The sequence below is a fragment of the Pieris rapae genome, chromosome 19 (genome assembly GCF_905147795.1).
Source record: "Pieris rapae chromosome 19, ilPieRapa1.1, whole genome shotgun sequence".
Classification (NCBI taxonomy): Eukaryota; Metazoa; Arthropoda; class Insecta; order Lepidoptera; family Pieridae; genus Pieris; species Pieris rapae.
Genome location: NC_059527.1, coordinates 5,868,374 through 5,894,507, shown reverse-complemented (window position 1 = coordinate 5,894,507; position 26,134 = coordinate 5,868,374). Strand labels below are relative to the sequence as shown.

The 26,134-nt window shown below is 32.2% G+C and overlaps 6 protein-coding genes across 13 annotated transcripts in view; 2 read left to right on the top strand and 4 right to left on the bottom strand.

Moving 5' to 3' along the window:
• Positions 1 to 528: 528 nt before the first annotated feature.
• On the bottom strand, positions 529 to 1,464 carry LOC111004132. Its single transcript, XM_022274997.2, has one exon. The coding sequence runs from the start codon at positions 1,462 to 1,464 to the stop codon at positions 529 to 531; it is 936 nt and encodes a 311-aa protein (XP_022130689.2).
• A 1,377-nt stretch (positions 1,465 to 2,841) lies between these two features.
• LOC110998549 lies at positions 2,842 to 4,105 on the bottom strand. Its single transcript, XM_022267249.2, has 3 exons — positions 3,562 to 4,105; positions 3,103 to 3,270; positions 2,842 to 3,032 (listed from the first exon to the last, which is right to left on the bottom strand). The coding sequence occupies exons 1-3, from the start codon at positions 3,703 to 3,705 to the stop codon at positions 2,892 to 2,894; spliced, it is 453 nt and encodes a 150-aa protein (XP_022122941.2). The 5' UTR covers positions 3,706 to 4,105; the 3' UTR covers positions 2,842 to 2,891.
• A 487-nt stretch (positions 4,106 to 4,592) lies between these two features.
• Positions 4,593 to 5,149, top strand: LOC110998540 (single-pass membrane and coiled-coil domain-containing protein 4). Of its 2 annotated transcripts, none has more exons than XM_022267236.2 (2): positions 4,593 to 4,750; positions 4,818 to 5,149. In XM_022267236.2, exon 2 carries the CDS (start codon positions 4,832 to 4,834, stop codon positions 5,012 to 5,014), a length of 183 nt encoding a protein of 60 aa, XP_022122928.1. In that variant the 5' UTR covers positions 4,593 to 4,750; positions 4,818 to 4,831; the 3' UTR covers positions 5,015 to 5,149. The 2 variants fall into 2 exon arrangements, with proteins under 2 accessions (XP_022122928.1, XP_022122927.1); XM_022267235.2 differs by having other exon boundaries at positions 4,594 to 4,750; positions 4,825 to 5,145.
• A 938-nt stretch (positions 5,150 to 6,087) lies between these two features.
• Positions 6,088 to 13,643, bottom strand: LOC110998547 (thiamine transporter 1). 6 transcript variants are annotated; one of them, XM_022267244.2, is made up of 8 exons: positions 13,467 to 13,643; positions 13,047 to 13,304; positions 12,565 to 12,695; positions 12,249 to 12,393; positions 8,749 to 8,888; positions 7,958 to 8,143; positions 6,855 to 7,072; positions 6,095 to 6,415 (listed from the first exon to the last, which is right to left on the bottom strand). In XM_022267244.2, the coding sequence occupies exons 2-8, from the start codon at positions 13,279 to 13,281 to the stop codon at positions 6,169 to 6,171; spliced, it is 1,302 nt and encodes a 433-aa protein (XP_022122936.2). In that variant the 5' UTR covers positions 13,282 to 13,304; positions 13,467 to 13,643; the 3' UTR covers positions 6,095 to 6,168. The 6 variants fall into 6 exon arrangements, with proteins under 6 accessions (XP_045488336.1, XP_045488337.1, XP_022122936.2 ...); XM_022267245.2 differs by having other exon boundaries at positions 13,047 to 13,293; XM_022267246.2 differs by lacking the exon at positions 13,047 to 13,304 and having other exon boundaries at positions 6,102 to 6,415; positions 13,467 to 13,638.
• A 2,138-nt stretch (positions 13,644 to 15,781) lies between these two features.
• LOC110998537 (zinc finger protein 37 homolog) lies at positions 15,782 to 18,143 on the top strand. 2 transcript variants are annotated; one of them, XM_022267231.2, is made up of 6 exons: positions 15,784 to 16,244; positions 16,317 to 16,438; positions 16,700 to 16,909; positions 17,182 to 17,316; positions 17,418 to 17,492; positions 17,563 to 18,143. In XM_022267231.2, exons 1-6 carry the CDS (start codon positions 16,126 to 16,128, stop codon positions 18,102 to 18,104), a joined length of 1,203 nt encoding a protein of 400 aa, XP_022122923.2. In that variant the 5' UTR covers positions 15,784 to 16,125; the 3' UTR covers positions 18,105 to 18,143. The 2 variants fall into 2 exon arrangements, with proteins under 2 accessions (XP_022122924.2, XP_022122923.2); XM_022267232.2 differs by lacking the exon at positions 17,418 to 17,492 and having other exon boundaries at positions 15,782 to 16,244.
• Positions 18,144 to 18,265: 122 nt separating this feature from the next.
• LOC110998535 (filamentous growth regulator 23) overlaps positions 18,266 to 26,134 on the bottom strand; it is a 54,157-nt gene continuing 46,288 nt past the window's right edge. Inside the window, exons 4-7 of the mRNA XM_045632343.1 lie at positions 23,694 to 23,818; positions 23,224 to 23,442; positions 22,657 to 22,843; positions 18,266 to 22,513 (exon numbers count right to left, since the gene is read on the bottom strand). Of these exons, the coding sequence (XP_045488299.1) occupies positions 18,943 to 22,513; positions 22,657 to 22,843; positions 23,224 to 23,442; positions 23,694 to 23,818 (4,102 nt within the window). The 3' untranslated portion in view covers positions 18,266 to 18,942. The remainder of the gene's footprint in view (positions 22,514 to 22,656; positions 22,844 to 23,223; positions 23,443 to 23,693; positions 23,819 to 26,134) is intronic.

Genomic DNA, 26,134 nt, shown 5'->3' with positions numbered 1-26,134 from the left:
GCCATGTGCGCAACGGCAACCGTGATTTTTTAGAATCTTCATATTAATTACCGTGATGTAGACGTTATTTTATTTTAAAATTAAATGAACGTAATCTTTTACCAAAAATCAATTCAAAATAATTTAATTAAAAATATTGGCGGCCAAATTTTGATAGGCAACCTAGTAAATATATATTCTCCTAATTATAAATAAACATAAAAATTTGGTTTTAAACAAAAACTCGATGAACGCACCAATCCTGCAGTGGGATCTCGGACCATAAGTAATTTACATTAAACCAGTTAACTAATTACGAAAAATAGAATGGTTTACATCGTCCAAATTTTTATGTTTCAACTACATAATATGTAAATATGAATATATTTGTATCAATTATGCATTTTTTTTTTTTTTTTTTTTTTTTTTTAAATAATTTTCACTCTACTCCCCTGCCATATTGTCCAGGGACTTTATATTTCACTGATATTATTTAACGCGTCGGGAATTACGCCCCGACTACATCGGTAATATTCTTATTAACAATATTCATGGGCGAGCCGGGGCGCAATTCCCCGCGAGACCCGCTCTTTCTGTTTTATTTGCCGCCTTTATATATACAACTATTTTTTCACAGAACCGTTCCAGGCACGGTCTGTGCTTTATTAATATGTCCTGTAGGCCGTTACGGTCTACAGTCATCTGTATTTGTTGCTCCAGGTCGTGCCTGGACGATGCGAATATAGGGCAGTGTAGAAGCACATGTTCCACTGTTTGCTCTTCATCACTGCAGGCACATGTTGGGCTTGTCCTAATTTTAAATCTGTGCAGGTAATATGCAAAGGCTCCGTGCCCTGTTAGAATTTGCGCCATCTGGGGTGTGAAACGCTTCTCTTTTACCAATTTATACGCAGTTTTAACATTGCCTATAAATAATTTTGTAGTTCCAGCTGTTTCACCCCCCAGGTAGCGCTCATTCCATACTTCCAGAGTCCTTTGCCTTATCTGATGTTTAATATATGACAGGGGGTATGCAGCGTATTCAGGTTCTGACCTTAGTTTTTCCGACGCTTCTTTTGCTAATGTGTCCGCTCTCTCGTTCCCCGGCGTACCAACGTGCGCCTTTATCCAGAAGAGGCTTATATGAGTTCCTGTTCTCCGGCACTCTTCCAGGCTCCGGCGGATCTCGGCTACCTGGGGATCGAGAGATCGTCCACTCACAATAGCATCTAGTGCTGACTTTGAGTCACTGTATATTTTAACGTCGCGCTTGTTTTTATCTACGTGGCTAGTCGCGTTCCGTAGTGCCATCAGTTCGGCTTGAAATACTGTGCAGTGGGGCGCCATCTTCATTTTCTTGCTGTTTATTTCCATTCCATCTTTCCATTCTGTCCAAGCGGCGCCCACTCCTGTACTTGTTTTGCTGCCGTCCGTATAGATTTGTGTGCCGCCGTGTCTTGCGATTTCTTCCGGATTTGTGAGCATCTTATAGTCAAGTTTTGTTTGTTTCGCCGGGTGTGGGAGATCCACATATCGCACTCTCTTCTCTAATTCCTCGCCCTCCTTCAGTATCTCCGTGCTGACTCCCCTTTTTATCTCGTATAAGGCAGCGGCTTCTTGAATACGTAGGTCTAGAGGAAGTATCCCGGCCAGTAGGGTTGCCGCGTGTAACGATGTCGTCCATCAATTATGCATTTACTTTGATACACCTGTGTGTGTATTTTATTTGTGTAGGTACTTTTTATCAAGCTTCTCTTCACTCTATATTTATCCATCGTCAATACTTTTTCTATTGTTCTTATCATTTATATAATTTTGTAAATTATATATATTGTGAAGTTTAAACTTTTATTAGGTAAAGTTATGTAACATTAGGAATATACTTAAATCAGAGTCAATATGACGGAATAAGGTGCTACGAACACAAGCACATTACTTAAGCAGTACTTAAGCAGCTCGGATCTTTAGCGGTCGAGTCGTAACATGTTCCTTGGCTGTGAACCGAAATGTTCACACCCAAGGAATATGTTACAGTATAATTACGTAAAATTGGTAGTATATGTAGAAAATATTTCCTTACTGATACGGCTAGACCCACCCAGACGGTTTCTAAGAGGAGTGAGCAATGAGGCATGAGCATTAATGTGTGATTTTTCGTAGGACGATGACGTCAATATGAAATTTCAATTTTTGACGTGAAACATCTATAGCCGCACGTAAAATCGATTTCTAGCGTGAATATGATATACACATCAAACAAGGTACAGTCTAAATGCAGTAGTAAATTTCACATTAAAAATATTTAATGAAAACAATGTTTATTCAACAAATAGTCATCGTTATCTGGAAAAAAATCGTAATATTTTTTTTATCATTATGACATATTTACCTGGCTCCTATCACACTCTGTTCTTTTCTGCATATTACTTTTACAAAATAATGTCGATGTTTCACATCTACCAGGCGTCCCGTGACGACTCACATTTTTTATACCAATTTAGTTTTCGACTTTTTACATACACTACTGTTAAGGGAGCTTGACTGCCCCCTGTAGTCCAACATAATATTAGACGTCATGTCATTACGTAAACGCATGAATAAAATTATATTGAAAGTTGCGTGTGCTTTGTGTTAGAAGCAAAAATAATTTAGGCAGACGTTGCGTATTCGATTGTATTGTGTTAAAGCTACACAAATATAACACGGGAAGCCTTACAACAAGAGTGTGCAGTCGTAATTTACATTAAACAAACATAATATATTATTATTTTATCTTAGTTACTGGCAATCCAAAAGACGTAATTGGCGTAATAATTGTAATTCTGATCTATTTCGGTACAAAAGTAATAATTCTATTTTCAATTTACGGGCTATACGAAATAGAACAAGATGAACTTATATACATTATTTTATTAAAACAATGTAGCATACTTATTATTTTTACGAACAATATCTAGAATAAGGGTATTTGGAGAAGCTGGTTGAGGGCGTCGCGGGTCTGTAATATACCACGAAGTGTTTAATAAAGCAGGGTCGTGCTGCCACCACCCATACTGAAACAATATTGAACTTTAAAATGTGTCACTAAATAATTGGCAGTAAATTAAAGTAGGTAACACTTACATCAATGGAAGTTGTGGCAGGAATTCTATACATATCTGCTGGACCAACAGGCTTTATAACACCTTTGCGTTTCATTTTTGTGAATCTTTGGGCCGACCCATAAGCAAATCCGTTGACTCTTCCAATATAACAATCGATTAATCTAATAACATCGATGTCATTAACATTCTGTAACGTGTTAACGATATTATAATCAATAATGTACACGGTGTTATTAATTTACTCCCAATTAACTTTTATTCGTTTCATTGACTGATCTATTGTCTAGTCAGTATGATATAACACAAAACAATTTACAAGTAAGTTATTACACAAATGATTCAAGAGAAAATTGACGAGCTACGACTAAAATGTGTGTGACTCGGGCTTACAACATGACCATATTATTCTATATATTGATGACTAATTTTGAAAAACCAAATAAAACTAAGAAATTTCGTGTTGAAAGTAATACGTTACTTTTCCCTGAGCATTTAAATCTTTTTTTATTTTTTGTATGAAACAATCTGCTTCTTCTTTAGATACTGGTTCTTTATAATCACATCTTAAAGTGTCTTTTATATAATTTTGCGGTCCGAATAGAGTAAGTCCAAAGAATTCCATTTTAGCAAAAGACTATAAATGTTATATAAATTCAATTCAATACAGCATTTACTTTTAAATCATTTGACATGAAATCATCACAGATAACCAATATTAACTGTTCCAATATTGTATTTCATCCGCATTATTTTGGTCTTTATAAATAACGCTTTTAATCAGTTTTTGGGGCACCAGTCAAAGAAGGCGAGATGAAATCACCACCCACACTCTCACGCATGCTTCCTTTGCACTGTAAAGACGCGCGTTTTTTTATCGTGACAGAGTGCAGTAACGACTTGGGTATCGCTTTTACAATTTAACTAAAGATACTAATGATTTCGCTTCCAGAAGTGGGATCGGATAAGCAATGAATTAAATATAATATACAGCTGTTAAACACAATATTAATGGCGACGTTTAAAGGATACCTAAGATTGAGAAAGCTTCAAATAAATTATATTTAAACCGACATGATATTAATTTTTTTATTGTTTTTGTCATGAACGAAAGACATTATTATATTTTTAGGGACATAACATATTAACATTTCAGTCATCGTAATAATTTCACATCCATCTTGTAGTAGATGTAATAAGCAACGAAGGGCAAGCCATTCGTGCATCCTAGACTCGCCAATATAACGTTTATTAATGACGCCTCGCGACAATCTGGATCCAGCTTAACAAAAAATTTACCCTTTTCACTCAATCATTTTTATCCAACTTCTACAAGATTTTTTCTGAGTAACACTGTTTAATATAAACAAAATCTCACATCGTATCTTCTTTGCCCTAGTCTGTGGGATTTAGAACTCACGTCACACACATTTGTATGCTGTCTAAAAATTACCAATAGAAAAAAAAAATAAGTTCGATTTTTCCGGGTGACGAGCTGTGGCCGGTGGCGTTTTGGTTCACTTATTTGATAATATATCTGTAATTAGTCAATTGTCTTTCTGCTTTCCACGTCGAAAATAGTAAAATTGTGTAGTTGTACTTAAATATCAGTTTTATGAATTAGGTTTATATATTACATATTTGATTTTCACTTATTAGTATTTGGAAAGGTAATTTCTCTACAAATTTTAATCTTAATAATATTACAATTTTTCGAGACATTTCTATCGACTCTAGTTTTTAGGTACATTATGAGGAAGCTTAAGGGACCAGTTAAAGAAACAGCAAGACAAAAACGTGAAAGGAAACAAGAATTTGCTAAAGTTCGTCAGCAAATTAATACAATTGTTCTTCCAACTGTAGCTGTCGTTTTTATATTAATATGTGTCTACGTGTATGTGAAAACGAGGCCAGCAACGATGCAGGTGGCGTAATTTTTTTACGGATATCTTTGTAAATATTTAAGTAAATTTATAAAAATCTAGCTATGGTTGTGAAATTTACATTTGTATAGATGATATTGTGAGTATCATTTATTTATTACATTCCAACATATCATAGACCAATAAAAATAATAGTATATAACATTGTTATTGCAGGAATAAATATATTTATTCATATTTTACCATAAGATGTTTTATTTCCGTTACTATCTTAAATTGAAGAATACTGGATGTTGCATTATCAAAATACAATAATTATTAAATAGTCTTATTTTTGAGAATACAGTTTTAGCTCAGTTTTTTTATGTGTAAACAACCTTAATAAAACAACAAAAATGCCACTATATATTTATATCACAGTCTACATATTATTATCCTTAAAAAAAAAAAAACAAAAATACAATTGTACACACTAAGGGTTTGTTTCACAATGTATGGATAAAGTACTAAATAGCTATGCAATACAAATTATTTCGAAGTTAAAAGTTCTGAATAAGAAACTTTGCATTTCATGATGAAAAGCACTATCTGACAGTCATGAAATGCAACAAAAGTGTTTATCCTACCAATAAGTAATAAATAGCTTATATATAACTTTTCCGGACATTGTGAAATAGACCCTTATACTAATAACTTGATAATCCTTTGGCTAAAAATATATTTAAAAGAATTGACATTCTTTTATTTAATATTCTCATATATTTTATAACAAAGCCTTCCACATGCCTAACAGAAAGGATATCATTATCAAGGGATTATGAGACAGAAGTAGTCTAATAAATTCAAAGCACTGTACGATCAAGGAAAACAGCTTTAAATCTGTTTATTTTAAAATGTATTGTTTCAAATACATACAAAAATAATATGTATCACAATCTACTGATATTAATGTGTCCTACTAATCAAAATAACATACTTTTAGTTGTTCTTGGTTTGATTCTTGTGTTGATGTAAATATATTAATTATTTAAATAAAAAAAACTTAATTTTAATCCAGCTATGTACTAAATAAACATATCATGTAGGTATTAAGATTTCTCTTTTACATAAATTATCAAAGAAAAAATGCTTTCTACACTTTCAAGGCCTTATATTATAATTAAAAACATTGAAAATTGATTACATATTATACATAAGCATGAATCTTAATACTGGTTTAAATTAATACTATGTTTCTGTTTAAAAAAATAAATTGTGCAGCCCAGTAGCCATAACGAGGCTAGTAGTAAGAAAAATCCGCTTATGAAATAATATTGAGCTTGAATTGGTAAATCTAGGGTTTGTATTAGGACTAAAGTCAAAATAGACTGTAGTCCTGTACCAATAACGGTGTTGATACCAAATATCAGTCCAAAACAACTTTCATCACTTAGTTGGCTTGCTATTTTTGCACTGAAAAAAAAAATTGTTACACATAATTAAAAGATTTTATATGATATACTTGATGTACCCTGGATTTTATTCCCAGGATTTTTATAGACTGGAACAATCCGACACAGGATCAGCCTTCATTGTCTGACACATGTTGATGATTGAAATGCATGAACTATGAGTATGTATGAGTCACTTGCTTAAGCCAGTAGATCAACACTATTCTTTTCTTGTTCTATAATCATAGAATAGCTTTATATGAGATTTGGCTATTATGTGTCAAACATGTTTTAGTCCTAATAACTTGAATGCATTAGTGAATTTGAAATATATATTCAGCAGATTGATATATTCTTTAAATTACACACTAAATTTTTTGGAATTTTTTGGTTAGGTTAGTTATATTATGAAATGTTTTTCACTGCAGTTACTTTACTATCATACTTATTTTACTATTTACCTGGCCAGAGTAATTGTATAATGAAACAGCATGCCCATAACTATGTAGCCAGTATACGATGTGGAGATATCATTAACATACGTCGCAAGGAACATGGCAACACCCTGAACCGCGGCGATAGGCGCCGGCAAAACAGCGTAGGTCCAGTATGGAGCTAGGAATGCACCGGCCGCACCAAAAGCCGTTTGGAGTGCCTCTACTGCCCCATTGTATAGCACCTGAAATAAATTACGTCTTAGAATGGTCGGCCCAAAAATTTAAAACAATATATATGTAGTTTAGGGAACGGATCGTATTTATTTTCTCTAAAATGTCGTTACTATGAGTAACTTTTAAATAAAATTAGAGCTGTCACGGGACGCCTGGCAGATGTGAAACATCGACATTATTTTGTAAAAGTAATATGCAGAAAAGAACAGATTGTGATAGGAACTAAATATGTCATAATGATAAAATAAAATATTACGATTTTTTTTCCAGATAACGATGACTATATGTTGAATAAACATTGTTTTCATTAAATATTTTTAATGTGAAATTTACTACTGCATTTAGACTGTATATCATATAGCGTGGCGATGCGTCGCCACGGCATGCGTCGCCACGGCATGCGTCGCCACGCCAGTAATCGGTTTTACGTGCGGCTATAGATGTTTCACATCAAAAAAGTACCATTTTTTAACCTTTTAGGCTTAAAATATGTCAAGCGCCCTTTTGCATTGTGACTTTACGCATCACGTTTATTTTTGTGCTGCTTGCTTTTTATTATTTTAATTATGACACAAATATTGTATGGAGTTAGGCAATTGTAAAATTTAAGAAATTCCTAACAGGTCTTTGAAGAGTAAACGTCGCATAGACAAGCTTCTACCTACTGCAGCAAATACTTTAGAAGAGATTACTTTTATTTCTTTCTATTTTTATTTGGTAATGATCTTCAGCCTCTGGAGATGTCTCGTTATACTTAAACAAAGTTTTCCATAGTCGTTACGTTAATTTCTAACAGCACAAAATTCAAATACACTAATAATTTTGACAGCACATGTTTTCCATACAGACATGGGTATTAATTTTTAATGCCTTTTACGTGGTGTTTAACTCACAATTTCTTCGTCACCAACGCGTATCCTCTTCCACAAAAGTTGTATATAAGTCTGTGACTGTACAAAGAGTGCGAGTGCCACTGCGTACAGGGCAGACCAGGCTACAACTTTGGGTCGGGAGTATGCGCTGCGTGCGTGGCGATATATTAATACAGTCGCATCGAAAATTTGGGATCGGTATGATTTCTGAAAACAATTATATTTTTGACAAGGTCTTTCAATTATTCTTTGGAACGGAACAGGATCAGTTTTAAGGACTTGGTCTCAGCCATCTGTATCTTTTTCGTGATCATTTGTTAACCTAATAGCCAAGTAGGTGATTAGCCTCCTGTGCCTGACGCCGTTGAATTTTTGTGCCTAAGGCAAGGCGCTTTCCTCAATATGCCGCGTACTTCACGGTTCGAGTGAATGTTAAATGCGCACATAGTAAGTCCATTGGTGTCATAGCCGATTATCGAATAAGAGAAGAAGAGATAAGAGTCGCACGCTGAAGCCACTAGGCCAACACTCCTGTTACCTTAGAATTTTCTGTCGCTTTCGAGTCCAAAGCTGGGATAATTATAACAGCTTTATTACAAAAACAAACTCTCAATATCAAATACTCGGAAACTTGCGTAGTTTGTAAAAACAACTTAAAATTAATTGTTTTTTTTTTTCTCAAAATTATATCAAATAAAAACGTAAGTCTTATATGTTAAGGAGCTATATTGTTAGAGCAGTTAGGCTTCCAGGTACGCAACTAACGATTTTTCTTATTTTGAGAGCTTGCATACCAAGAAGCCATTACTTACAGCATCGTACCCGTTTTGTGGTGGTTGTTTTTCGATCGGTATATCCGATTGCGTAGTACTGGCAATTGACCGCCGATGAAAATATATTCCATATGGGACTGGAGGCAGCCAAAACGCCCAAAACGTTGCCAGAATTTGAGCTGAAATGCATATTTTTCATAAAATTTGTAGAAAATAAACTCAGTCAGTACAATTATTGTGTTATATTTGAACGGTTACTGATAATCTATGAATCGCATTACAATTACTAATTCTAGAGATTGCTATTAAACATTAGTAAGGCTTTCTCGGATGTGTAATCGATTAAAAAAATAATCGTGAACGGAGGGTACAATTCCTGTTCTGTAGATGCTGTCTATGGGAGTGCTAACGTGGGGACAGAGACAAGGACCTACCCCCGTAAATTTGGAGGAAATCAATATGCCCTACTGGTGCCCTATTAGTTCTAGATATTCTGTAAGAGTTCGCATCACTGGTCAATGGCAATTGACAAGATTATGGTGGCTTAAGTTTTGACCGTTTTGCCTAAGCATTCGTTAGCCGGTATTTTATTTATTAATTATTTACATATTATATAGAAAACAAATACTAAATAGGCTTTGAATTTAGACGAAGGCAACAAAAATTTAAATGCTCAAACGTAACTTTGTTGATAACGAAAAAGCATATAAAAAGTAAGTACATTTATAAAAATCAGAAGCGGCATTTAAGAATTATAATTAGAAGCCAGTTAAAAATCTTCAATAACATTATTGATATATAAATGTCGTCAGTTTATTAACATACTTTCATGAATAAGATGCATTATTTTAAAATGAGTCATTTCAAGTCATCGTAAATTAGATATTAATTAGTTTACTGATTAAACCTCGTTTAGGAGGAACGCAATGATGCCCACTAAAACTTCGCAAAATAGTTTAGTTAGGAAAAGTACGCAAAAACTACTTGTAATTGATCGATGACAAAAATGGTACGGGTTCCTAGAAACGAAACGGAAATTTTAAGGAAGAAGCCAACGTCGGGCGACTTTAAAACTTATATATTTAAATTAGAATTCATCACTATATATATAATGCTGGACCAAATTCAAAATGTATTCAGGTTCATGCGAGAATAGTTTATGTGATTTTTCTTAGACACCTGTCTGCCAATCCGCTAGTTTCTGAAGTAAAATTGAATTCAGATGAAGGCAGAAAATCGTGTGTTAAAAAGTATAGAATAATTATTTAACCTTAAACCTATTAACTACTTCTGTCAAACATTTGAATACGTACTCAATTTAGTAAATAATTTTGTCAGAGGCGCCTAAAGTGATGTATTCTTATAGGTATAGTATTACAGGCGTTACATTTAATCCAAAATATACGTAACACAAAAAAAAATCACAAATGCAGTCAAGTTCTCTGAAAACGCATATAAAAGTGGGCAGGACACATAGGTTTCAAGATGGAGATGGTAAAACGAGTAACATAATGGACCAAAAGGTAAACGACGCAAAGGGCGACGGCCAAAAAAAATCGGCCTATACTGGATGGCATTCTTTGGAGACTGAACCTGTGAAGAGATTCCTACTAAAATCAACCTATTATTTTTTTATGTTGTACTATGTCGCTTATCTTGTTGGAAATTTCTTACCTTCTTTATTTATAAACCTTCTAGAATTGGCAAAGAAAATATGCAATTGGTAAAAATCCTTTTCCAAAATACATAAAAACTGATTAACGATAAGATACGAATGAATTAAACATGCAATACAGATAATATATTAATTGTCTAACAATTACATTAGACATTAAACAATCACGGAACACAATTAACACTGTTTGTTCTAATTGTGAAAGGATTTTCATGTTAATTGTTATAATCTAGCTGTATTCAACTTTGTACTTTCGTACTTTTGTACTTTCAAAAACCATGTTGTGTGATTAAAATATTTTTATATGTATCAACAAATCTAAAATAGATCTAGGCGAAAAAATACGCTTACTATGAGAAGTATCAAATAACTTGTATAGAATTTCAACTGCGCATATTACACACTTAGCAGTGTCATCATAAGTGTAATGCTTACAGTATTTAACTATGATGATGTGAATCTACTAATTAATTTGAAAAAGTACCATAAAATATATCATAGATTAATTGTTTATATATATTTAAATTATTATAAATCATTCTCAATACTGCTTTTTATACAATAGACTTTTTTTATATTAGGTCGTGATATTACTGAATGTCCTGTAAATTATTTGTATCATCGTACGTAATGTTAACAATCATTTAAATCCGTTAAAAAAGTTATTCGATAAAAATAGTAGTTTTCCCACAATTTTCCACGGGGGTTGCATTTTGTTGACAGTGCGCTCCGTACATACAATTTTCTTTTTTTTATTGTTGGGGTGACGTAAATACAATTTTCTTTTTTTTATTGTTGGGGTGACGTAAATACAATTTTCAATATGAATCGCTTTGAATTATAGAAGCTTAAATTTACTCACAAAAATCTACTTATGAATGGTATAACGATGAGCGATAATTTAAAATAATTAAGGATATTATGTTGCAATCGCTTTGATGGCATTTACTCGTTTCAACGGTTTATTACATCAGATTCAGATATTAACCCTTTCAGCGGAAATATTTTTGCAAATCAAACTGAAAATTGGGTCGTCTATACATTACGCTTTCTTTTTGCTCTGTATTGTTTTAGAGTTTATTCGCAAGAGTCGTAAGGCGTCTACACATCTATCATTACGTTTTAGTAGTAAAGGTAATATCAACTATAGCTTGAATTAATTTTATGTGGTAAACATAAACCAACCATAAACAATAATTAACTAAATAATTCCTCTGTATTTATCCTATATTATATATATATATATACATATATATAATTTTTGCCACGTTATCATGAACAATTGCTTTGCCGGGAACCGAATGTAGGTTCTAACTATAAATATTTCTAAGCCGCGATAAAATAATTCTTAAAAATAAACACCTAAATATAGAAAAGTTTTCAATTACGACTAAACAAGGTCAATTAGGTATCAATTGATCTCAGACATTTATATAAACTGTTTTGAAATGTATGTTTGGTGTATTTAATAAAACTATAAATTTATTGGAAAAGCTGAACCTAAGTAAAGCAAGGTAATATTTTAAAAGTGACTTAAATGCATACAAAGATGGAAGCCACCTTGTTGATGACAAATAATACTTAAGGTGTAATACAGTATATAAGCAGGTAAAAAAAGGAAAGTAAGGCAGGTAATAAAGGAAATTTTACTGAGCATTATATGATCAGCTTTTAGAGCTTTCATTGTTATAAGAATTGGGATTTTTGTTTTCTAATGTAATTTCACGTAAAACTGTTACATGTATAAATAGTGCATATATTTAAAAAAAATCTTCCATGTGCAATACTGTAACATTATATTTTTTCTACTACTCATGTATCTGTTTCATTCCTTACAAATGAATAATCTACAAGACTCACAAACCTGTAAGTGTTATGTAATTAAGGTCCCGAAGATCCATGATATTAAAGTGAATTAATAATTGGGAACTCACTCCAGAGAGAAAACGACCAGTAAGTGCGGCCATCCGAGTGTAGGATGAGACTTTAGGGTACTTTGAAGAGTCCACCTTGCAAGGATATACAATAAATTTAAATATAAAGTTATTTATAAATTATGTAGATGTTTATCAAACTCAAAATCAAGCTGAGCCTAGCTCATAAGCATACAATAGACAAGGACTTAAAGTTGACCTTTTACAAATTTTGTGAAAAAATAGAAAGATGCTAAAATAACAAACCTTCGCATAAATGTATGTGAGGTATGCCACTTCTGTTGCCATGTAAATTCCATATAGAACTTGGGACACTTGAAGCCATTCTAAACTTGTAGTCCATAGTAATACTGCATACACTGCTATTCCACTTATACCTGAAATGAAATATGTTGAATAATTAAATTTATTATTCCAAGCTCGGTAGACAAATAATCTTTTAAATAAGATCAAAGTTAATAAAAAATCTGTAAACTTTTTAAAATTATTAACATGAAAATAAGAACAAATGAAGGTTAAAGGTTACTTATAAACTACACAAGTAAAATTAATGAAGAAAAAGCAATATTTTCATATCAAATAGATAAACATAATTCCAAATATTCATATTTAGATTAGATAAATATTACGTGACGAGATGCTTATAGTGATAAACCAGACTGTTTATGTACCTGATTAATATCAAAGAATCATGTGATTATTTTTATTCAAACTAGAATTATACTTACCCGAGAGAATTATGACTGGTTTAAATCGTAAGAAATCTGTGATTAAAAAAACGATGACTAAAAGTCCTAGATAGGAATATGTTCCCACAGGATAAACATCACGGTTCAATTGAGATTCTGTAATATTTCTCCACTTTCCAAGCAAAAAATCAGTTACAAAGGGTTCTGAGGGACGAATCTCTCTTAATGTGCCGAATAGGCATAATATAAGAGTAATCTTTATCCAACTGTGCATCTTGAACGAGTTCTAAGAAGAAACTGAATTATTTATTAATGATAAATTAAAGTTTTCTCACGCCTATAATCAGTCAAAAGGATATCTCCATAAACGCTCTGTCATTAATTGAGAGATAGGCATAAAACCTACTAAAAATACATTACTTTTCACAAAGGACATTTTTTTTCGATATTTCAACTTACGTAAGTTAAAACTTTTTGCAAAAAGGGCGCAAAATTAATCGCCTTCTCACGTCGTGATAATAACAAAATCACGGTTAGCCTAGGTAAGTAATATGTTATATAAAATAAAACACGAATTAATTAGATAAATCAAATGTCTTTGTTTTCATCTGAATGTAAGTTATGAAATAATTGTAATAATTATATTTAATATTAATAATTATATATTAGGTCTCTGACAGCGTAGATAAACATGTCGAGTGTTGACACTTGACACTTGACCGGCGCGGAATCCGGCGGCAGCCGTCAGTCGTCAGTGTGATTTCATCAATCATACTACTATACATATACATACTACATAGTATAAAACAAAGTCGTTTTCTCTGTCCCTATGTCCCTTTGTATGCTTAAATCTTTGAAACTACGCAACGGATTTTGATGCGGTATCTTTTTTGACGTGACAACGTCTTATAAATTGGTTTGCCGGGTGACACTTCAAGAAACTGCGTTACGCTCCGCTCATGTTATGCGCTCACAATGAGAGCGAGTGAGAGGCACGCGTCCCTTCCACTCGGGCATGGTTAGCCCGCCTAAGAGCGAGAGAGACAGACATATGAAATTCAGTGCGAGATTCTTTGTATAAATTAATGTTTTAAATATAATTCTTTGTATAAATAAATGTTTTAAATTGTTACTATTATTTCATCCTTCTTCCTACTATACGAATGAATATTCACATTAAAATTATTTTACCACTCAAAGTCGTTGTCACGTAAAACTTTCGCCCGTATACCGACTTTACAGGCAACCAATTTTTTTATCACTCAAAGTCGTTGTCACGTTAAACTTTCGCCCGTATACCGACTTTACAGGCAACCAATTTTTTTTTAATAGATAGAGTGATTCAAGAGTTTTTTATATGTATAATAACATCCGTTAAATAGTGGAGAAGTATGTACTGTTATTTTTGAGGTTTCTAATGTGATGTCGTAAATAATTACATTTTTTCCGCTTACATTGCAAACGCAGGCTGAACCCTACGAGTTTTATCAAAATAATGTACTAAGTATTGTACACATTGAAAAGGTATACAGAAAAGTCCGTGATGGTATATGTCTATCTCTTATGGATAACCCAATTTAATTTTATATACACAGATTTTCTGTAGTGTATTTAGTATCAGCATTGCACCCGTGCGAAGCCGGGGCGGGTCGCTAGTTTGTCAAATAACACAACAATTTAGATCATCTCGTAAAGTTTTACGGTTAACATAATATATACATTTTTTTAGAATTGAAGAAATGTGAGTTAATTATTACTTTTATACATTTTCACATATTTTAAATAAATAATATTAAATTACATATTATTTTATAAACTTTTATTTCCATTTTAATAAAATCATAAAAAATGAAAAGAAGCAATAATGTCATGAATTTAATTTATATACAAAGTAACAGATATAACATCTTGCCATTATATTGATCAAATGTGCAATTCACACATGGTAGAAGTGAAACCTTCAAAAACAAAGTTTTAACAATTAATCATATATAAATTAAACATTTTTCACTATCGAAATGTATTAAATTTTCTTTAAAAACAGTATATTTTAATGATAAATTTTAATTTATAAGTTTAAAATAAATCTTTAATTTGGCAAAAACTAAAATGAAAAACCGGCAGTAAAAAGAAACTGTATAATGCCTCCTATCTCATTTACTCCCAAGTTAAATCTTATGAATGTATGTTTCTGTCTCTTTTTACTGTCGGTTTTTCCGTTGCATCCGGTTTGAAATGTCGATTCTAAAGAAGTTTCTCTATCTATCTCATTTCCTCACACGTTAAATCTTATGAATATATGTTTCTATCTCGTTTTACTGTCGCTTTTCCGTTGCAACCGGTTAGAAATCACAACGATTCTAAAGAAGTTTCACTTCAAAAACACATAAGTTGTCTCAATTTCATTCACCCATACATAGAAGTTAAGTTATATTTAGGGTAATTTTCGAAATATCAACAAATTTCGAAGTATCTACCTGTATGAGTCCTTTCTAGTAGGTAATTGATTGAATATCAGCTTTGGATCAAAATATTATCATTTATGGTGTTTCTATGGTTTCCTTTACATTGGATAGTGAGTAATGTCACATGAGAAATGATTTAATACAGGCTTGTGTAAGCTGTAAATTATTTATCTACATTCTAAAATATACGAGACAGTGATTTAGGATCTAGATTCTATCATCTATGCACAGATTTCAAAATTATCATGTTAGATTTATTATCACCATTCACCAGTCACCAGTCACCAATTATGACTTAACTGCACCACTCACCTGTTACTTGTTAGAACACACAGCAGCAAATAGCAATGGGTTGTATTTTTAGCTAACAAGCACTCAATGCTCAAAAATTATGAGTTTTAAGTTACAGATCAGAAAATGTAATTTTTATTTATCGTCGTGCTAATTATTACTCTTTAAAATAGTTAATTTCCTCAAAATACTTGATAAGGCGCGATAATTTTGATAAGCTTAAAGTGATAAGACGTAATATGATGACAATCCCTATTTTGATTCCATTCGATCATTGAGCTTTTGTGTGACGAGACTAAATCCGCAGAAATTTTTATATTGGGTTACAATTTTCCATTTCTAATAGTATTTTCCAAAAAACTATGTTTGCGTGTGGACACTGTGGTAAAGAATTTAAATATGAGAGTGAAAAGAGAAGGCATGAAATAAGTCACAATCCTCAATTTGAGTGTACAGAATGTTTTAAAAAATTTAGTTTTATGTAAGTTTACAGATCTTACATTTGTATTAAATGTTTTGTTACTTTATTAAATGAATTAACATGAAATTTCAGTTCTGCTTTGCGGCGTCATCAGAAACAACACACAAGAACTGGCATAGTCCAATGTTCAGAATGTAATAGAAATTTTAGAGATGAATCCTTGCTTAAACGTCATATTAAATACGCTCATAAAGGTGAGTACTTTTGCCACATGAATTCTTAAATCTTAGTAATGTTTATTTATATGCATTATATTCAGCTAGTAGCACATGTAAAAATGTTTGTTGTTTACCTGTGCATTGTGTGCTACATACAGAATTGATATAGAGTGAAAAAAGTTCTAGAACTTCAAGTGGAAATTATTACTAGAAACAATGTAACAATATTCTTTATGATATATTTAGTACATTCACCCTATGTTTAATGAGTTAATTAAATGACAAATATTGTTTCAGAAACACATATTTGCTCTAAGTGCGAAGCAAAGTTTAACAGCCAGCAAGCTTTGTTGTCTCACCAGAAAACTCATAAACCAAAGTCAGAAAGAAGATATCAGTGCAGTTACAATGGTTGTGATAAAACATTTAACTTTGCACATCATCTTAAACATCATGAACAAACACACTCAGCGGAAAAACAACATTACTGCTCCAGTTGTGGGAAAGGTGAGTAAACTCTAAGATTCATGGTTTATATGTAACCTCACAAAAACTTACGACTAGGGTCTAGATATCTAGTTTCTATTTGTAAAAGATAAATTTTTATGTTTGTTTGTTGTAGTGATGATGAAAACTAAAAATGGTTATAAAAAAGATATATAAATATTAGTCATTATTATCTTTTTTCACAATTGAAAAACTGTGTTTCTTATCAAGTAAACTTTATGTATCACTAACCAAATTTTTTTGTTTTTAACTCAATCTTGAATTGTTTATAGGATTTATTCAACTGCATCATTTGAAAACACATTTGAAAAAGCATAAACCAAATTCTTGGCTAAAATGCAATTTACCAGAGTGTTTGAAGATATTTACAAATGATTATGCATTGAAGCGCCATCTGGTAACACATAGTGAGTGTTTCATCATTTCTTTGATTTACTGTATAACTTGATACAGTGGCTTATAATAATTGTTTTTAAATTTATCTCCAATTTGAAATTTGTTTTTCCAGAAAATTTGATAAGTGCAGATGACTATGAATTATTTTTTGAATATAATAGCACCACATCACCAACTTTATTAGAAGGTATTGCTTTTGGAATTTTCTAAATATCTACTTTGTATGTAATTGTTTTAATTTTTTTTTTTGTTTTCAGACAAACATAATGATTTAGAGCAGATATACATGGAGGATGAAAAGGAAACATCAGAGTTGTTTAAAAAGTACCAGTTGCTTGAAGATTTATCATTTAAGAAAAGTAGATTAATTGCTGAGAAAATAGATGATGTACCTAACTTAGTTACTTATAGTTTTGGTGATAGTGAAAATTTAGATATTAGTGCAAATAAAAGTGTTGATGCTACATGTAAAGGCTGTGATTGTGCAAAGAATAAAGAGACTTTAATAAATGAAAATATGCCAGAACTTAAATATAACAGTGATGGTACAATAAAAATAAAAGAATTTATAGATACTGATATTACAATGGTTAAAAATGTTAAAAAAGAGTATTTTGAAGATAAACATGACTTCAGTAACTTTGATATACCATATAATAGTTGTAAAGCAGTTTTAGGCAAATGTATTGTTTCTGGTACTGGTACAATAAGTGAGAATTGTCTTTGTGCAAAAATGGCGTTTGATGATAGCCCAATGATCTATCATGAAATTAGTGAATTAACACCAATTCCAGTGTAATAACAGTTATCGTTTATAAAATATATTGCATTGTTGAAAGTTTTCTGTTTCTGTTAAAATCCTAAACATATTTAATATAAGCTAGCAGATGAATATAATTAGAGGCCAAACAAGCGTATGGGATATAGAGTAAGAAGTCAAGGTTTTATTTTGATTAACTTTATTTACAACATATTTCTTTACAGATTCAACCATATTATACAAAATATACCTTAGTTAACAAGACCTACTATAATTATTATTATTTTACAATCAGACCTCACTTCCAAAATATATCACTAATTTAATATTCATATATATATTATATATGTACTATGTGGAATGTGTATTATAAACTTATTATTTATCACATAACACAGTACATGACAAAGGATTTTAATGTTTATCAATGCTGCTTTTAACTGCCCATATAATGTTTCATTTAAATAAAATTAATATCTAGTTATGGTAACAAATTTAAATGATGTTATTCTCATTAATTTATATTCTTTTTATAACAATAGAAATACGACGAGTAATAATTGACAATTTTATACTTTTTATTATAAGTTAAGCAGAAGTATGTCTTAAATTGAAGCAATAAATAATCTAAAATCGAGATAATCATGACTCTCTAATTTGACTAGTCTAACAAAAGAAAGATTTAAATTATAATTAGTATCAATACTTGTCAAATTAATGAAAATAATTGTTCAATGTACGATTATAATATTTTATCGTAAAGACGACAGATGGAAGATAGGCAGATTGCGCATTTGCTCGACAGAAATCACAGGAAATATAATATTACAATGTACAACCTTACAACTTTAATATTAAAACTAGTTTAATTTATTAACTACGCTTCATTATTTATTACAGAGTCTTCGTTAGTCGTATCTATTGTCCTTCTATCACTTTTTTTTGGAGAATCACTAATTGAATTTAACTCTTCAATATTTTCACTGTTGTAATTTTTCTTTAAAGATTCCTTCTCAAATATAGGAACTACATTTAAGTATTCAGTTGGTGAGTTGTTACTTAAAATATCAGATTGAGTCGTCTTAGTGTCATCCAAATCGTCTGTATCTAAAAGAAATGTTGAAATTGGTACAACTTCAAAACCCTCTCTTTTAGTTGTAGCATCCAGATCAATATCTTTCAGTGTAGCCGCATTTAATTTTGAAGTCGTTGTGTCTTGGTGACGATTTAGTAATTCGTTAAATAAGTTATCATTTTCTGTTGACTGAGGTACCATTACGTCTGGATGCATTACTTCTGCCGTACCATCATCTATATGATCTTGAACAGCAGTTGCTACATTGTGCTGCTCATCAGGGTTTTCGTTTTGGGTTTCATTTAATCCAGTTGGTTCAAGATCATGACCTTCTTGTAGCTTTTTTACAAGAATTTTATTATTTTCAACTTCTGGGAGGAAAGGATTCATTTCAGTTTCATGGTCTTCATATTCGTTAGCAGAGGAGTGAATTGCTTTTGGTGGATTTGTTGTTAGGTTATCATTGTGACTAGGTACTTCATAGATTGTTACACCAATGTTGGTAACAGGTGAAGAATTTTCGCTTAATTCGGGCATCAATGTTGGGTTGCTCGTGTAATTTATGACTGTTTCATTAGCTATTTCTTTAATAATTAGTCCCTTTTGAGTGTCATTTTCATAGTTTTCCCACACAGGTGCGGGATTGCCATTAACAATCATTGAAGGTTGGTTTAATGGTGATGCAGTTGTGACAAAGTCGGTTGACATATCATTTAATGCTTTTTCTGCGGTTTTATAAATATATTCATGAATCGTTGTGGTTTCTGCTTTTACTATTTCAGGTATAGGAGTTGTTAATTCCGAACTAATAGAATCAGCTTTTTGGTTTGAATGTACTCTCTTAACTCTAGAATCTTCAGTGTCATAATCATGAACAATGCCGTATAAAGGCATATCTTGATCAGACATTTTACTATTGTTGCTACCCATATTAGTTAAGTAATCTGGTTCAAAATCATCTTTATGTAATTCTTTACTAACTGTGTTATCGACTGTAGTATCGACAGGTAAATCAGTAGTTTCCTTTATATTTGAGGTTTTCATCACATCTTCGTAATTAACTTCGGTTACTGTTTCTGATAGCCAATCTGACTCTGTAGTTCCTTCTGTTACTTCATTCAAATTTTTATCTATTTTCGTGGTTTTTTCATGATCAATACTTTCGTCTTCAATTGACTTAGATGAACGATTATAAAGTGCATTTAGTGTGTCAAAAGTTATTTCATCGTTTTCGTGTTTTATATCTCCTTGATTTAATTCTGTAGTCGTTGCTACTTGAGATATTTCTGGTTCTGTTACCTTCATAATGTCATCTATAATTTTGTAGTTTTCAGTGGTCGATACCTTTTCTTGTCCAACCGTAGCCTTTGATTGTTGATTAATTGTTTCTAAAGATATCACACTTTTATCATCATTCATTTCTTCTATTTTAGTATTTTCCTTTTCAATTAATAGTGTTGGTTCTTCAGTGGTCATAGGTTGTAAAGTGGTTGCCATTATGCCCACATCAGTTTCAGTTTCATTCTTTTTATTAATGAGATCGAACGTTATTTCATCATTGTCTATATTGTTTGATTGCGTAGTGCTATCTTGTTCAATTTCTCCTAAAGATTTTGAAGACCTTTCTTCTGTATTTATTTTATCGTTATTAAGCAGTTCTTGAGAGGTTTCCATAGGTTTGTTAGTGTAATAAAGAGATGAATCAACATTATCATTGTTTAACCAATCACTTGTCGTAGTAGTCTCAACGTTTGAACTGAATATGCTTTGGTCTGCCATATTGTTTAATATTGATATTACTTCAGGTTTTGGTTCATATGATGGGTCATTTCTAATATTAAGGTCTGATATTGAAATTCTTGTAGTGGTTTCACCTGACATAGAGCTATCGTTGCTTTCACTTTGCTTTGATTCCTCAGAAGATGAGCTTGCCTTAACTAATAGTGACTTCTCAATGTTTTCGTCGATTTTTCGGTCTTCTTCACTGTTAAAATCTGAATGATGTTCGGTAGTTTCGGAGAACTGATTGTTGGATTCCTCATTTATTTCTGTTGCAATATGAGTGTCACCGTCATTCATGAATGTAGGATCGGTTACCATCTGTGGTATTTCAGTTGAATAAGCGGTGTGGTTTTCATCTGCTGAAGGTAATTCACTTTCAATTTCCGCGCCTTTTGTATTTGTTCTTGACTGTGATTCTGCTTCAGCAACTTGAAAATGGTTTGACTCTGTAGTGATATCAGATTCTTCCTTTAAGCCGGAATTCGTAAGGAATTCTTGTATGCTGTCTAGTTTACTGTTCACTTCATCTTTATCCTGGGAGTTTGGTTCAGCCGTTGGTTCTAATGAAGAATTATTTTCAGTTGTTGGTTGGTTTTGAGGAGAATTTATATCAATCCCTGCATTCGATTCAAGTTCTTTATTATTATTGGTTTCAGTAGTTGGCTCCGGTTGACTTACAGGGACGACTGTGGCCTGAGGTTCTGCAGTTGGCTCGGGTTCCGGTTGGGGTTCTGCGGCAGGTTCAGCAGTCGGTTCTGGCTCAGATTTTGGCTCTGCAACAGGTTCAAATTCTAAAGTTGGATCTTGCTCTGGTTTTGGTTCGGCACTGGGTTCCGATTCTAAAGTTGGTTCTGGCTCTGGTTTTGGTTCAGCACTGGGTTCAGGTTCTGAGGTTGGTTCTGGTTCTGGATTTGACTCTGGCTGACGGTGCGCTTCAACTTCCGATTCTGCACTCAAATTAGGCTCAGCTGTTGGTTCGGGTTCTGCAGAAGGTTCGGCTGTTGGCTCTGGTTCAGGCTTTGGTGATTCCGTTTCTTCGTGTTCACTATGTTGACCAAATATATGTGAAAAGTTAAGATCTGGTTCAGATTCCGTAGTTGTTGTTGTTGGCTGAGAATTTGTATCTTTCCAATCGAATCTATTGTCTATTATTTGGACCGATTCTGTTGTTGGTTTTTGGGTTTCTGGTACCTGCATAGACGGCATGGTGTGTACATGGAAATTAGAATTATTAGATTCCTCAGAGCTTTCTGATCTACCTTTGGTACTCTCCAGAATATTAACGCATTTTTTAGAAGAGTACATATCAGTGATTTGTCCGGGCGGACATGTGCAAATAAAATCAAGACTTGTTTCATCAAATTCACAACCGTGATCGCAGTCATTGTTGTTTACTTTGCACATGTCTAACACAGGTCTTGCATTAACAGATTCCTCAGCTACATGATATACGCTTATCATTCGATTGCTCCTGGCCAGATAGCTGTTTAAATTCGTTCTTAAACTATTTGCAGTCAAAAGATCTTCTGTATTTTCGGAATCATGTTTTGGCACCCAATGAATTCGATAGGTTACGATGACAGATCCATTTCTGAAAAAGAAGAGAACGGGAATATTTAATAAAGCATTTATACATACACAAATGTAAATCTTTATTATAATTGATCTATTTTGATATATTTATTGAATAGATCTGTTTTGATAGAATAGAATCAAACTTGTATCTGGACATACCTTATCTGAATAACTTCAAGCGATATATCATTACTAGATTGCATATCTGTTTTGTCAAGTATTGCTTGTTTGAGTGCATTATTGAAAATTGAAACGAATTCTCGATATTCTTCACTGTCTGGATCCTGTAGAGCGGGTACAAACTCTTCATTATCTATTCTTAATTCACCTTCCACCGTTCGCGGTACTGTGGAATTCAAAGAAAATCGTTAATTTTGCAGTTTACACAAGGAGTATAATATACTTTATGATCTAGATCGGTCACATCGGACATCGATTGGTCTAAAAAAAATAATAATAATAATGCCTTTCCTTTTTTCCTTTCTATAAGATAGATGAACTTTTAAACCGTGTCTTTTTGAATATTTTATTCTTGAACAGAATTTGAAAGGATATAATTTCGTTGTTTTTACAAAATGGAATTTAATGTGGTTAAATATATCTTAATTGACAAATTAATAATAACAATATCGTCAATATATATAAAGGTTATAAGCAGGTTGGTTCCCATTTCAAACAAATGAGGATGCTGCACGTAATTCGTTGTTTAGAGTGGACGGGACGTACCATACATATTTATATCCGACTCATCAGAAGAAATAACACGAGCGTCGTTGTCTGAATCAATCGCCATTGTAGTCTCTTCGTGATGGTGATCGTGGTGGTCATGGTCGTGTGTCGCGTGGTCATGGTCAGAGCCACTGATACCTCCAAAAGCTCGCGCTGAGCTTACAGATGCGTTGTATTGCTCCAGCGGCGTTGGAGAATTGGAAAATAGAATGCCAGCTGAAACATTACAATGATCCAAATTTGTAATACTGTTTGCGTACCATTAATATCATAACTTAACATCAGGTGAGGTTTGCCTGCCTGTTTTATAAAAAAAAAACTTCATTAGAAAGAGACTACGGGGTCTGTCTTGTACAAATAGGTACTATTTTAAATGTCAAAATTCATAACACCTTGATTTATAATTAATAATCATAGGGTAGATATGTTTTTAAGGCATATATTTGCGTACGATATTCAATACTTACTTGCTGCTAACACGATAAGGGCTACAACTGCTGCAACAACTAGCCCTAGAAGAGTCCAGCAAAGAGGCCGCTTGCAGCCAGCTTTCTCGCCCCTCTTGTCAGCTGTCACATATAACTTCTCTCCTCTAGAATAGAAAAAATACGTTTTATTTCTACACAATTGTATTAAATAAGAATGTGTCCGAATGAGTACATATAAATAATCACATGAGTTATTAAAAAACAAAGAACATAAAATTTTTTTTCTGAGACATGCTTACGCTTACATCTTAGGAAATCTTAATAATCAAAGTCGACTAATTGCTAAGCATGGGTTTTGGTTCCGTCTCGATTTTGTAACTTTGCCTTGATATTCGTATAACTACAATGTCTTATTACATAAAGATTGGTTATCTATATTTTTTTAATTCGTTATATATATATTGTCCCAACCCAGCTGATCCCCGTGGGGAATTGGACCACTACCCCCCAAATGTACAACCTTAAATGCAAAAATGGGGGAGGCCTTTACCAGAGGGCACACAGAATCAGTTATCATAGACAACAAAAACAATAGGTATAATGTATATATTGATTCTGATATAAGGCTATAATTAAATAAATAAATATATATATATATATATATATTAATAATATATAATAATATAATATTAATTGTTAAAAATATATTATTAAGTATTTAGTCTCAAATTTAATAAAGACTTTATGTTGAATATGTATTTGGAAGTGTAAAGTTATCTTGGGTAGGGAATGCAATGCAACAAGTAGTACATACAGTCGGAACAAAACCTAAGGGTCAATGAACGGGGTCGACTACGAATTTAGATGGAAATTACATTATTTTTAGGTATATTCAAATATTGATTAAACTGAACTGAATAAGGTGTTGATTTTTTTATCATTCAATCTCCAGGCTGCGTTTTAATTATTTGTATATGCGTTTTAATAAAAAGCTGTCTTAGTCATAGGAGGTTTAAAAACAAATACCTTCAGACAATGAATGATGTAATGTACAATTTACATTTTATATATTAGTCAGTCTTTTTAAAGTATATAAAATATTATGTTTGTATGCTTTTTTTATGGTTTATTTGCTTTATAAATTAACTTTTATGTAGCGTTAATTTTTTGAGTAAGCACACTTTTATTTATTTTAATTGAATTGCGTGTACATGTAGCACTATCTACTAGTATAGAATTGTCGATAGAATATTTTCAGCTTAAAAGATAAATCATGCTAAAAAAAATTAATTGATTATAATGAAAAGCCGCATACATATAGAATTCGTTTGCAAAATTGCCAATTCTCTTGTACATATTTGTCAAACTACGATGATAAGACGTTGTTGTCCAAAATAATTGTAGAGAGTTACTTAAAAATATAAAGTTTAAGTTCCATATGTGTGTAAATAGATATCATTATAGTCTAATATATAGTAGCAATAGCGGTTCAAGTCTCGAAATATCTAAAATTAATTTGAGTTTCCTTCCTGCATGATTTCAACAATTATCGCTGGTTGCTGCATATTGACCAATTCGTTGTTATCTACCATTAGAAATCGGCGCGTGAAATACAGCAACTTTTGGAAATCGGAATCGGTAATTTATTACTACTTTATTATAATCTGTGTACGCATCTGTGAAGAATTTACGTTTGTCTGTAGTAAACCAACTGTTCATTCGTTTTGTTTTTTGGTTTAAAATATACAATAAGTAAATAGAAGTTTTTATACTTGTTCTAATAAATAACTAATTGTTGATTAAGCCATTTTGTCTTAATTTAATTACGCCCTATCTACGCGTAAGATGTAATAGTACCCACTCATATATAAGTCGATTTCATAACACTCATTACGGCCTAATTGGTGAGGCGTGGGGCGTTCTATTATCGCTAATCGAAATTCAGTGCAACAATAGATCTATTATGTTTATATGTTCCCGGATATACCCGGGATTTTCGTCTCCGCTGAACTGTCAACTACGCTACTCACTCATTATCGAAAATGTCAGTCTCTCGGCGGCATATTTTAAAAATCAGTTCTGTGTTTGTGTATTAAAAAAAACGTCATTATTCAGCATTTAGATAAATACTTGGAACACAAACGTTATCAAGGTAACCAATTAATTAATGATATAATATGTTTATCGACGATAATAAGATTTATCATTACGTGCAAATATGTACGCTCAGTTGAACATCTATCAGCAATATCTATTAACTTATCGCGAGAAGATCGGCCAATAGTGGGACAGAAAAATAATGCCATAATATATACCATTCAGATTTTTTTATTGTTTTTTTTTTATATTTAAATTAACTTACTTGAAAAATTACTATACACTGATACATGCCCCAGAATACTTCTGCATCACAACATTAATGTTAATAATATTGCTATTGATGCAACTTCGTCGATATCTCTGTCTAAACACATAAAACA